Raw genomic sequence first — 14485 nt, forward strand, 5'->3', positions numbered from 1 at the left:
GAGTACCCTTCTTTTTTTACATACGCAAATTATCTTCTTTTTTTTATACATAAGTGAGTGAATGTATAGTTTTCTTGTAAAACAAACAAAAAAAGGTCTCTCAGAATAAATAATTATTACTAAATAACAGTAAGGTGGACATGGCCGGAACAGGCTGGCTAAAAATGCCACCTTTCTGTATTTTGTTGAGCCTGAATATGACTATTGTGTTAATAAAAATGACTGTTAAATACAAAAACAGCATCGTACGAAGGTGCACACTGGAGCAACCCAAGAAATGAAAGAATGACTAAAAGAAAACGCGGAGAGGTCAGCATTCCTGTTCCTCCAGCTAACTTCGAGGCTGTTCCATCAGCAGACGCTAGGAGCTGTCCGCGGTGCTGAATCCTCGGCTCCCTTTTTCTCTCTCTCCCCCCCCCCCTCCATGTGCCGACAGCTCACACAGCCAGCAATCCGCTTACTGAGCGTCCAAATTAAAAGGGACCTCCGCATTTCACTTGATTATTCTCGACGGTCTTCAGTCAGCGAATTATCGAGGAAGTGCAAGACCATCTCGTGCGCCTTTGTTTAAAGTCCTCGCTTTGCTTGTTTTTATTCTTTTTCTGTTTTTCCTCCCTGGAAGTATTCTTTTCTCAACACAGGACGTGCTCCGTAGCTACGCGAAGAGCGACCTCGACTTTAGTAGACATGTGTATGAAACGAGGCAGCCAATTTAAGACCCTCTTCACCGTTTGCTCCTTGCTTCCACCGTGGCCAAAATGCACGGGCAAGGTAAGAACTTGCGTTTTTGTGCTTTTGTACTTTGTGGAGATTTTTTTTTCTTCCTTCTGCGAAACTGTCGGCTACAACGCGAAGGTAGAGCTCAATGACACTAGGCTCACGATCCTCAGATCTACAAGTGTGATACAAGTGCGGCAATGTTAATATTTCCAGAATGAGTCATTATTTTTTTTTTTTATTAAGTTTAAGACGTGATGGCTAAAAAATGTGCTATACTACAGCACTGATGGGCTAAAAGTTGCGAGAGGATTGTTTATTTTCTCCACACACTGTAAACTACTGAAGGGAGAAATCAAATCATCATTAAAAGCAAGAAGCAAATGAATGAAATCCAGTGCAAACAGAGCGGGGTCAGTTGGAAGTTTTAGAGCATCAGTGGGTAAATGATTAATGATTAACAGTCAGTTACTTAACAATAGACTGTCCACCACAACTTACAAAGTGGCTTTAATTTGTTGCACGCACGCACGCACGCACACACACACACACACACACACACACACACACACACACACACACACAGAGATCCACGTGGCAACATGATGACCCCCGCCCCCCCCACCCCCCCAAGGGAACAAGAAAACTAAATAAGACAATCAGAAACTAAACACCAATATGAACCTCAACCTAATGATAAATTTTCCAGCGGGATGTTTATTTGTCGAAATCCGGAGTAAGCAGTCAGGAAGCGACTTGTTTGGGCACTGAGGTCTGGGTGACAGACGGTGCTCGGTAATAAGACTCTAATCCTTGGGAATTGCTGAAGATTATTGACCAAGCTGTTTGACACAGATGAGTGCTTGTGGGAAGCTGCAACGGATTCATGCACAGTGGCCTTGTCCTAATTATTTCTCTAGTGTGGGCCTGCCCTCTCATCATCTATGCTTTCTGCTGGACTATCTGTGTTTCCGCTTGTCTGCACGGCTTTACTGTCACCCCTCTTTTGTGGAAATGACGTATATCTAGTCCGGTCAAGTAACTGGACATGGGCAAGAGTGAACTCAAAAGTAGTGCATTTACAGTTTGCAGAGCACAGAGAACAGAGGGTGAAACAAATGCGTATGCCTGTGATTTTGCATATTTTGATGATTGTGTTTTTTTTTTTTTTCTGAACATCATTTTCAGTTAATGCAAGAAACATACCATAAAAATAAAGTTCTAGGTCAAAGAGATGCCAGTAAATTGAATGCCAGTCTATATCCTCTTTAGACTTTTATGAAAGTTGTCTGTTTTGTGTTGAAAACAAACACATTCATGAGCAAATAGTGATTACTAAACAATGCAATAACTGTGAAAGTGAATTCACATTGCCTGGGCTGGTTCAGTCATTACATCTCAGCCCTTCGAAAAAAAAAAACAAAAAAAAAAAACTGAGTTGCAATTCCACACCAGTGCCTGAAGCAATATTTTACACCATCACAAAACATCAACTGATTGAATATCTAGTGGGAGAAAGGTGCTGTACAGTGCAGTATAGACTTTTCATGATTTTACATAAGCAAAGATCAAATCCCGGTTATTTCTGGTACAGGCTAATGCACCTGCAACACATTTACAGTATTTAATTCTTAATTAGCATGTGAACAAATAGACACTCAGCAGTGGAACACAGTACAATAGCGCTTTGAAAGATGTGTGAGTTTTCGACTGTTCAGATTCACAATTGCACATATCCCAGGAACACACCTGCTCTATTCGCCCGCTGCTCGAAACTCTAGGGAGAGTGAGAAATGCAGGGTGCATTATTTTTAGAGCAAAATAAAATTTAACAGGTTCCATTAGCTGCTGTTGCTTACCCAGCAAATGTTCACAATGTAGTAAACTCTCCGAGCTGGGGCATATCAATTTTTAATTCTTGAGAGTTTGCCATTATCAGGAGTTTTGAATGTGTACTCAATTACATGAATGATTGACTTTGTAGTTTAGAAGAGGTCTTAATCTGTCATTTGTGGAATAACTTGTTATTGTGAACTTGATTAATTACCTTGCAGGGAACACAAAAAACAACCATTCATCTATTTTGCTGTCAAATTTTTGGAACTCTGCCATCATTTTCCCATGTGAGCTGGAATTTTTCAAGAGAAAAATCAGTTTCAGTTATTTACTTATAATAAATAAAACTGATGGTCAATTTTATGATTTTTTTGACTCTAAAATTTTAGTCAGCAGAGGTAAAGTTGTAAAGCCGTACTAAAGACTTTTGAGAATCACAGTACCAATCTGAATACTTTAATGACCTTTGAACAGCATTCAAATCATTCATGTACATGTGTTACTTTGCAAAAGAAGTATTCACACCCATTATTTTTTCACATAATAATGGGGTGATTTGCAGAGAGAACCAGAGGGAGGATCTGACCATATTCTGACCAGAACCTCCCATTTAATTAACTGCACCCTTACATGCAAAGACAGCCCCTGAATCTATTCCATGCTTTTAGTGAGACACTTACATTTAATTTGTCCTCAAACTTCTGCATGATTTTTGTGGAAATGGCAATATGACTCAGTAGTTCTGTGCAGATTGTGTTTGGTTTCCTTCCACCTACATATATGCTTAGAAAGTTGATTTTCTTCATCTTAAATCCAAACAAGTCATCTGCTTTGTAACTCCATGGAAATTATACATTAAAACACTTGATAAAACTTGTGTGCTAACTGTTTCTACATTAATAAAAGGCTCCACTTCATAAATGGGCAAGTAAAATAAATCCATTAATGGTATTAAATACAATGAAAATGCCATTTATAGAATGCAAATTTAAAATCACTTATAAACCAGTGTGAATGTGTTGTAAGAACAATTCAAAGAAACAGCATTTTTCAGATGTGACTGCCAAATAGTAACAAGTCCTATGTTGTCCTCGCTTACACTCTCCGCAGTCTGCTGGTCTGACTTGGATAGACAATAAGAAGATAACAGCTTGAACTTTTATTCAGTGACAAATCTAATTTACTGTCCAATTGACAACATGTTATAGTACTGGGCCAAATCTCATTGTAGGCCATGTAAGAAATGTTAGAGGAGTGCACTGCATACAAAGTTTTACCAGCTCAAGAGAAATCCACATCCACACAACCTCCTTCACCCATTTAAAAAGTCAGTCTACTGAATCAAAATTTACTAAAAAGCACATTTTATTTTCACTTGTTACAAAGTCATTACCAGAAAAACAATGCAATGACTACATTTTCTAAGAGTATCCAGACATGTATTCCTAATAAGATCCTGACAGATGTTAAACAGCTCATTGTGCAGTCATTTGGTGTGTAAAGTTTCTGTTGGCCCTGGTGTGGAACTTGAAGTGCTACACAATTAATGACATTCAGCTGAACCTATTATCTTTATGCATGCACATTATCCCTGCCTGTTAATAATGATCTGTAGTGATCTGGGAGTTGCAGGAGATGTGTTTTATGTATCCCAAAGTTCATTAAATCATTGCTGATCTCCTCCTGGTAGACAGAAGTCTCATTGACATACCAATGTTGATTTTAAGGATGTGTAATGAATTATATAAATTTATATAATTTATATATATATATTTGTCACTTACACTATTGATAAGACTGTCAAAGGCTAATAATGTTGTTCATTTTATGCTAATTAGATGCCGTATTCCCTAAAACAGACGTATGTTACCTTTAAATGAACAGGTATTTATTTCAGGTTAATAATGGATGAGATGTATATTAAAACCACTGACTGACTGATACTGAAATGTTGGACTCACAGAGAGGATGAAACACATTTCTGTGCTTATGCTTTTGTACTGACACCTGTTACCACTGCAGCAGTATGAGGCGCCTTTCATTTCAAGCATTTTTTTTTTTGTATGCACATTCAACTAAGTGGCAATTCTTCCTGTTTGTCATACTAATGCTACAGGTTACAGAACAAGCTCTCTGTCTTCCATCATTATATGTGTTGTTCTTATTCACGCATTCACACAGTTTGCCAGGATCATGGTTATAAGGCAGCATAATTCTGCCTTTGGGTAGATTGCTGCTTTGAGCAGAAAAAAATCAGAACATCCTATAATTCCAGGGGAGGTAACAGAAATCATTCAACACCTGTTTGTTGGATTGCCAGTTATTAACTTCATCAAGGGCTATTCAGCATCTGTGTGCTGTCATAATTAGTTTAACTTTCCCAAGGCCTGTCAATGGTAAATGAGAGTCATTATGCCAGAATGCCCCTCTTCAAGGCTTGGCGCCTGCTTGCCTGCCTCAGTCCCTCTCTGTGCCTGTCTCAGTCTCTTTCACTGCCTCCTAGGTGGAGCTCACAGCTTGGCTGAATGCGACTCATTTTCAACTCTTCATGTGCAAATGCCTTTCTCGCTCTGTGAGAATGTTCTATGCATCCTAATTTGACTCATTGCCTCGTATATTTTCTTCCTCAAAAAGTGTGCAGTTTTATTTGTGAAAGGCAGTTGGCTATTTTGGAAGGATTTTTCAGATTTCATCATTGTATTGCCGGGATACTTCTGTAACAGCTGGAGCCTCATTTCTAAACATGTACTTAGATTTATACTTATCTAAGACTGTTCCTGGTAGCGTGCTCATGTTTGATTCATGCACGATGCCGAGTATAAAAAAAACCCCAAAAAACAACATTGGTTAAGCAGGTTTATGAATCGATAAATCTCAATCAACTTAAAGTGACAACAGCTGTCTTGCGATTTTTCCTGATATAATGCCTGCAAAATAAGGGTTAGTGTGAAACAGCCATGAACCAAAACAGAAAAGCAAACTTCATGGAAGATGAGATTACAGCAATGGCAGAGGTAAAGCCTGGTAAACCTATTATTCAGCGGTCTAAATAGTGGAGTGATAAACAAAGCATAACACACAGACACACAGCTTGAGAGTGTGTCTATGGTGGAGTGAATGGGAAGAAACGCAAAACTGTGACTGATATGTGTCTCCGAATAAAAGACTGCTACATAATCATCAGGGAAATTGCTTACTTCAAGTCTTGACTCTGCTTAGAGATAAGTGCATCTGTTTAAGTCATCCTTAAGATCAATACTTATTGTTAGATTGTTTTATAAATGAGGCCTTTCATATGGTGTGACCAGTGCTTAAAATCTAGATGAAAACTATGTAAAATGATTGGACACGTATTTCTTACTGTGTGGTTATATGCAACGAAAATATGGCACTAGGCCAGGTTGTATTAATGCTAAAATAACTAGATTAGATTAGTAGATTACTCTTCTAAATCTTAGCACAGTGGCACTAATAGGTTAGTGTTTGATATATTTATTGAAAATTTTACATTACAAAATCACTTTACAAAGATATAAATGTACAAGAAATATCCATGAGAGAAAAAAGGAAAAAGATTAGTAATAATAGTAACAAAAACAAACAAAAAAAAAAAAAAAGGACCCCCCCCCCCCCCCCCCCACCCCCAATAATGAACAACCCAGTCCACACTGTCATGAATACTATTCAAAGGGTGTAAAACAGTATATACTGATGAATAATACCCGATCGATCTGTATAACTAAAGAAAGAGCCTATTCCTGAACCTGTGTTGAGGGTTGATTAAAGAAAAGAAAGAAAGATTTCCAAGTCTGATAAATTTCTTTTCTGAGCCTCTCATTATACATCTGATTTTCTCCAGTTTTAAAGTAGCTAACACATCCTAATCCAATATGTTACTGTGGGTGGGCAGCGTCCCTCCACCCCAAAAGGATCAGACGGCGTGCCAACAAAGTTGAAAAGGCAATCACCCTGTGTCCCCCAACAGGTAATATCATCCCCTCGGGAACAACCCCAAAAAGCAATATAATTGGATTTAGATTCAATTTAACTGCAAGAACATCAGAAAGGGCTTCACAAACACCTCCCCAGAATTCTTGTATTTTAGGACAGGCCCAGAACATGTGAATCAGAGTGGCTTCCTCAGATTTACATCTATCACAGATTGGATCCACTTCTGGATAAATCTTAGCCAATTTTGATTTATGAAGGTGCATCCGGTGAACAACTTTAAATTGAATAAGGGAGTGTCTTGCACACATGGAAGAGGTGTGAATTCTCTTTAATACTTTAACCCAAGTTGTCTCACTGATTGTGATTTGCAAGTCTTGCTCCCAAGCTAGTTTTACTGCAGGGATGGGAGGGAGATGCAAATGGGAAATCAATCTCAAGATGGCAGAAATCGCTCTTTTCTTGGTTGGGTTAAATGATATCAGTTCATCAATTATATTATTGTCTGGTTTATCTGGGAACCCTGAAATGGAGCATGAAACATAATGCCTAACTTGTAGGTACCTAAAAAGTGCGAAGTGGGGAGATTAAATTTAGAAGACAGCTGTGCGAAGAGGCAAACTTGTCTTCAATGAAAAGGTCTTTAAATACTTCAGGCCTTTTTTGAACCAAGTATTAAAAGTGGCATCTTGCATTGACGGAGGAAAGAAAACATTTGATGCTATTGAATTAGAAAGGTTCATGTTTCGAAGGCCAAAGTATTTCCTAAATTGTGAATAAATTCTAATAGAGTTATTAACTACTGGGTTAGTGATTGTCCGATTTATGGAAAAGGTAGAGATGCTCCGATTACTAATGATAAAAATTGAGGGTCACAGGACTGGCACTAATAGGTTAGTTATGAAAACAAATGGTATCTGACATACATTCACAATCTATGCATGTGTTTTATCCACCACTTGTTACTTTTCCATTAAACACTTTAACAACAGAACCAGCACTGAGCAAAGACACTCTGTACAAGGAACTGAACATTTACACACTAACATGCTAAAAGAATACAAGCACCTATCTATCTATCTATCTATCTATCTATCTATCTATCTATCTATCTATCTATCTATCTATCTATCTATCTATCTATCTATCTATCTATCTATCTATCTATCTATCTATCTATCTATCTATCTATCTATCTGTCTATCTGTCTATCTATCTATCTATCTATCTATCTATCTATCTATCTATCTATCTATCTATCTATCTATCTGAATTTAGTTGTTTTTGCTGATAGCCTTTCACAGTTCAGATCAGACTGACAGTTTGAATGGACCTGAAATGGGTTTCTGCATCTAGATAATTATGTGAGAGTTTTTTCCTCAACACAAACACCTCTTGAAGTGATTTCAAGTAACAGTTTTACAATGAAATTGTCAACATGTGTCCTCAGCAAAGAAGAGCGTTTTCCTCTGGATCGGGACCAGGTACTCTGAGACTCAATGCTCCCTTGTAGAGTAGATGATTTGGGCAGGACCCTGAAGGAAACTGTGCTGAGCTAATTTCGGGGAAGGGGGATCCATGTCTAATTTATATCAACTGAATAATAGTGCCCCTGTAGCAAAACTCTAAATGAAGAGATGTCGACCACTTTGTCAAGGCACTGCATCCGAGGCTTACTTTGTACCGGTTTTGCTTTTGGCCTTGTGCCTTATCGATTTCACCAGTTGTACACTGGGATGGGGGAGGGGAGGGTGGATCAGTGGGAGCAATAGCAATAGCCTCCACCAGGGCAAGCCTCCTTTCTGCACCTTTTTACGCTCTGCCTGGCTGTGTACACACCTCCCTAATCAGGACTGGCGTGTTTTGCGGCTGCAGTGGGGATGGCTCTCCGAAACGATTAGGCCTGGGGACAGCTCCAGCTCTCTTCCCCTCTTCTCCACGCCAGATCCCATCTAGAAAGCATTTCATCTGTGGCAGTGGAAAGGCTTATGTAGGGTCGGAGAGTGCTGTGTGGAAAGCAGCAGCTAATAGGCTGTGTAATGTGTTTGGGGGAGTAGTTTTAGTATTCACAGTTAGTGCTGACCTCTGGCAGGCTGAGCCACCCCCACAGTAATTTCCTATGAAAAGATGTAATTGAATTCATCAGGATGAGTAAACATATTAGAAGGAGCGGAGAAAGATAACAATGTTGTGGATAGATCCAGGAAGGGGATAGTTGCTCACCAAGTAATTGAAAATGGTCAAAGACAAACACAAGAAAAGAAAGTGTGTGGGACGGTGGGGAAAGTTACTACATTTATGGCAGGAAATGATTTTGATTGTATTTCTACCTCTCTGTGATTTTAGTACACATACTCCCAGCTGCCATCACAAGTTCACACATACAGTTTTGCAGTGGAAATAACATCTCTCAATTTTAATCACTGGCTATAATAAACATGACAGGCATGCATACGTTTTTTTAAGAAATTGTATGTGGTGAGACACCTCCAATACAGACATTACAGAGGAAAGGGCCACAGTGCGACTGTAAGCCTTGTGAGATATATTGAAGTCATGTCCCAGAGGACCTTGTGTATAATTTACAGGTTCTAACATCGACCGGCGTCTTCAAGATATCGAACATTTTCTGTCCAAGCTACTGCTTGGTGGTCAGGCAATTGGCTGTCAGTTATAAGGCAGTCATCTGCCTCTGGTTCTCTCTTGGTGATTGTGGTTGCTCTCATCTGACAGAGCGGTAAGCCAGTCTTTAAAAAGAATACTCACCCTTAAAAATGGATTACTTAGCAGGGAACAGCTGCAGCTCTGTTAGACCATGTCATTGATTGCTGGACTATACTGTAGCCCTTAGCTGCAAAAGTAGGTTTGTGCATTCCTGACTTTAGATGGTGAGTGAAATAGAAGGGTAGGGGATGTTAGTAGCTTCCTACTGGAAAAAAGCAAAGCTTTGCAGACTAAACAATACCTGTGACAGGGAGTATTTGCATTTCAGATGTATTGCCATGGATTTTTGGACAAATACCTTGTGACTCCCTCAATAACACAGATGGGCAAAATATTATAAAATTTTCCAACACTCAATGTCCAGCTGTTGATAGTGAATATATTTACAGAGGTGTAAACAGTGCAACCCTCCAAACGCCCCTGTTTGTGAAGCAACATGCAACTATTAGCATGGGCTACGGGGCAGATTGTTAGTTCAGAAATTTGTTGGACATAGGAGTGGAGAATTTTACAGGAGTGGTTCTGTAATACCGTACTTAACACTGATCCCAGGAAACCAGTTCTCCATGGCACTGCACTGGCTAATCATATATACAAGTCATACACATACAAATTTGAACTCTTGATCAAGACAACAATGGAAGAAATTGTGTATTATGAGTTGAATTTGCAAGGAGAGAGACCATGAAATGCTTCAGATGATCTAATTCAGGATTGCACCACAAAAGAAGAACAAAACAAAACATAAAACAAAACCAAAAAAACCAAAAAAACAAACCAAAAAACAAAAATATCCAGCTGACTGAATGTGGTAAAAATTGTACCCACCAAACAGCAGCAGGTAAGAATCACCTCTGTGGAAATGTTGCCATGCTGTTGACATTTGTTTTGAAAAGCACTGCTTTATGTTTTTGTCCTGAATGCACACTGAGTGATTAACGTTATGTCTCATTATTTATCTCATTTACTTCTCTGGATTTTTCACAAAATAAGAACATTACTACTTAATGATTGATTATCCATCCATCCGTCTATTCGCTTATCCTTTTCAGGGTCGCGTGGGGGCTGGAGCCTATCCCAGCTGTCATAGGGCAAGAGGCAGGGTACACCCTGAACAGGTCGCCAGCCTGTTGCAGGGCCAACACAGAAAGACAGACAACCATTCACACCTATGGGCAATTTAGAGTGGCCAATTTACCTAACCCCAGTAAGTGCATGTCTTTAGACTGTGAGAGGAAACCCACGCAGACACGGAGAGAACATGCAAACTCCACACTGAGAGACAGAGAGGTCCGGGCCAAGATGGAATCAAACCCAGGCCTTCCAGACGGTATTCTAACTGGGAGGCAGTAGTGCTAACCACCACGCCACCGTGCTGCCCAATGATTGACTATTAAATTCCAAGATATCTTTGTAAAGCAAAGAGTAAGTCAGATAACCTTACTTGACTAAATCTAGGCAATGTGACCTACTGTAACTGGAATATTGCTCACACTTGATATTCTAAAAAAAAAGAGAAGCAGAATTGCAGCATTTGATTTGTGGGAGATTTTTTGGGCTCAAATGGTATTAAGATGATTCTCCTGCATTTCACTGCTTGTGGTATTTTATTTTCATGTTGATTTAGTGAATCCGTTGTGTTTGCATTGAAATAGAAGTGCATTCAGAGGCATATGCCTATGCACATATTGCCATTGTTAAGTTAAGCTGCCTTCTAGATGTGGATGAACAAAGTGTTAACACAATTCATTTTATGAGAACAGCTGTAAATGAACTGTAATCCAAATAACATCTCTTTTTAGTCATACTCTTAATAAACACACAAAAGGCAAATCACTTGCTTGAAAGGTCCCACTGTGGAAGTGAGTTATTGAAATATGCTGCAAAACATTATTACCAATCCAACCATGCTTCTGATTACAGTATATGACTTAAGTGCAGCAACAGTTGGATTATTGCTATATTAAGATGTCTCTTTACTTACTGTCTTGATTTCCCATCTCCTCTGGGAGCGTCGAGTGCTTGCCAACATTTTGGCTAAAAAAAACAAAAAACATTAATAATGTCTGTATGTGAGTTTAGAGTTTAACAAGTAGAATTTCTGCAAAAATAAATATTTTGAGTGACTTAATATTGCTTTATTGCATTCCAGTTTGTGCATGATTCTGCATCAGGCCCTGAGGGCGGCTGCTTTGTGGAGCCAAAACTGCCTCGTGCAGACAGCATGCAGAGGTTGAGGTAGAGAACTTGATACGAAAGTCATGAGTTAAAAACTTACAGAAAACAGAGAAAGCACAGGCAGTAAACAGGTAACAACAGGAATCAAACAGGCAGGCACACAGCTAAAAAAACAGGTAAGGGAAGTGGGAAAAATAAGAAGGTGCAGCTGGAGAGATGAGCAGCGGGTCAAAAAAGCTGGTTAGGGGATGAGTCACAGGTGTTAGTGGAATAGTGTGGACACCAGGGGCTGAAAGCTTTATAAATCTGACAAAAAGAATCCATATGCACATTTTTTTTTTTTTGCCCTTGTGAGTGCACACAGTTGTTACTTTTTTTACATTGAGTTTTATGTGGACAGGTTTATCAACTGAAGACATTTTGACATGTGTAAAAATAAAGTTATTGACATGTAGATTCCTTTTTGCTACACCAGTGTTGTGCAGTCTGACTCACTGGGACGCTTGAAAAGACTAGAAAAAGAATATAAATATAAATAGTGTGCTCTTTACTGATATTTCGATGAGTGGGATACGCTTTCATGTACTACACGATCGTTAACGTTTGACTGCAGCTGTTCTGGATATAAAGCATTTGTGAATATTTGCAACGTGTCAGATCTCTGACCATTCATAATGCTGGATACAGTGGAGACAAAGTTTAACATACATGAAGACTGCTAGATGAGTAAACTCTTCCACTGCATCGGTCTAAAGTGATATCAGTTCATTATGAATATGCGGAGGGTCTGCATTTATAAATCACACCACAACATAAAATATTTCTCCATAGGAGGGAGACTGTGAACTTCTTATCCATTTCATCTTCTCAAAGTGCAATTAAGGAATTGAAGATCTTCCATGATGGCCTAGGGGGATCATGGGGAGGAGAGAAAAGGTGAGGAAGCATAAGTTTGCATAATGAAATGCACCCTATGGGTGAGTCTTTTTGCTGCACCAGGGCAGGCACATAATGAGCTGTTACATACCTCAAACTCTCAGAATAAATACTCTTGGGCAGAATCTGGAAAGGATAAACAAAGCAGGGGTTGTATTTTAAAAGCTTTCTAGCACAAAGAGTTGCTCCTGGTGAGAAAATTCTGAGAATTGTGACCTTTTCTAAAAATTCCCCATAAGGATGAGGTCCTCTGAAATATAGAAATTAATCACAGAGCATCTTAGTCCTGTAGAGAACTTGTAAGGTGAGACTACAGGAGCTAGGAGTTGGCAGGAAGCCTTTTAAGACACTTAACAGCTTTTTAAGCAGGCAGAAAGACAAAAGACAAATGTTTTCTAAAGCTTGAATAATAGTGGGTTAATAAAAATGCTACAGATTAATGCTTACAGGGATAACGTTTGCAGACACTCTCAAAGATACACTCCAAATCTCTAAAATAACTTCCCAAAAATGATTATTAAACAAGTAAACTTCCAATGGAATTCATAGGACAACTCTGGGTCTGCCCCATCCAAGAACAAGCATCCAGACCTCAAATTTACTCCCACCCCCCACTTCTTCTTTTTTTAAGCAGATGCACTCATAGCGGACCTTCTCTCTTGAATATCAACATCAGAGGAGACGGGAAAGAAAATTCTCAAAGAGGATATTTTTATGAGCAAGTGTCCACACAGTTAACAACCACTCTCACATAGCTCACCAGTTCTATTGCTGTATGAAATATGCTGCTCTGCTATATCCTGTATTTTTCACCAGGACAAAGGGAGCAAAAATTCTCTCTTTTTTTTTTTTTGCATGTTTTGCTCCTTTTTTTTTTTTTTTTTTGGAAAAGTACAACTCTTAAATTAATGAATGGGTTAGACTCTCCACTAAATCTTGTTATTCTCATTCTCTCATTTTTTTAAATGTATTTTTTTTAATAGGAAATAAAAAAAAAAACATGCTTCTCAGTTTTTTCTGACACTGAACTCATATACAGTATAGCGTAAAAGTTGTATATTTCAATGAGAAGACTCGAACATCTTCAAAGAACAAAGCTGTTAGAGTGCATCCTTTGTTTTCACAGCATGGATAGGGCCTTGGCTCCCCTGAGGTAGCTGGTAATAAACAATTTGACAAGGAGGGTGCAAAACTGGGAGCAGAGTTACAAAGACATGGAGAAAAATAAGGCAGATTAATGGGGGGATCCCCCTCGCTCTCCATCCATTCATCTATTTTCTCACATGCTCACAGTATCAAATTCAGGATATCCCAGCTATCATTTGGCAAGAGCGTAACAAAAACACCATGATGATTTAACAATAGCCAACATGACTAAAAACTGAAAATGCCATTTTGTGCGTAGGTGTACACAACAGCAGGGCACTTGGTAAATAGCCTTTCAATGTCAGTGACCATTCCAGCTCGTAGGTGACATGTTTGTGTTCGGCTAAATTTGTTATTTACCCCTGTCATAGTTTTGCGTGGTGAGCAGACAAACCTAGAGGCTCTAGAAGGTTTTAGTAAAACTGGAAAAAAAAAAAAAAATCTCATCACAAAAGTGCGCCACTTGGCTCCAGTGCAATTACCCTCTGTAAATGAAGCTCAGCCTGTCCTGTGAGAAGCTTACCCTCTGTGCAGGCAGTTTGCACATACATTTTGTCAACAAAGTAGCACAGGCCTCTGTTTGGAAGGTGTGAGGCTGTTTACCTTTGTTGCTGTGTGGATTGATGAGGTAGCTCAGGCAGAGGCAGGGACATGATGTGAATAGTTGGTGTATTACTGTGGAAAGAGGTGTTTCCCCTCAGAGGCAGCTAACTGAGTTTGACAAAGCTGTTTCTGCTGAGAGGCTGTGGGGACGCTCCCTGGCTCTGGTTCAGGGGCCTGATGCCTAAAACTCTGTGTAGAGTCCTGATGAAAACTGTGTGTACGCGCAGAGGCAGAAAATGGGCAAACGTATTCTATTCATGTGATTTATTAAGCCACATGTGTGCTTGGTCTTCTTATAAATCTCAATAATCTGGAAATTGTACGCACGTGCACTAGCCTGTTTTCCGATGCACCTTTAATTAGTCATTTGTATGTAAAAAGGACGTTTGCACCACAT

The 14485-nt window shown here is 39.2% G+C and overlaps 1 protein-coding gene across 3 annotated transcripts in view; it reads left to right on the forward strand.

Annotated features, from left to right (window-relative positions):
* The first annotated feature begins 442 nt into the window (after window positions 1-442).
* LOC115791704 (seizure protein 6 homolog) overlaps window positions 443-14485 on the forward strand; it is a 109098-nt gene continuing 95055 nt past the window's right edge. For all 3 annotated transcript variants that reach the window (XM_030745913.1, XM_030745914.1, XM_030745912.1), the window contains exon 1: window positions 443-771. In XM_030745913.1, coding sequence (XP_030601773.1) covers window positions 759-771 — 13 coding nt within the window. In that variant the 5' untranslated portion in view covers window positions 443-758. The remainder of the gene's footprint in view (window positions 772-14485) is intronic.

Source organism: Archocentrus centrarchus, chromosome 14 (genome assembly GCF_007364275.1).
Source record: "Archocentrus centrarchus isolate MPI-CPG fArcCen1 chromosome 14, fArcCen1, whole genome shotgun sequence".
NCBI lineage: Eukaryota > Metazoa > Chordata > Actinopteri > Cichliformes > Cichlidae > Archocentrus > Archocentrus centrarchus.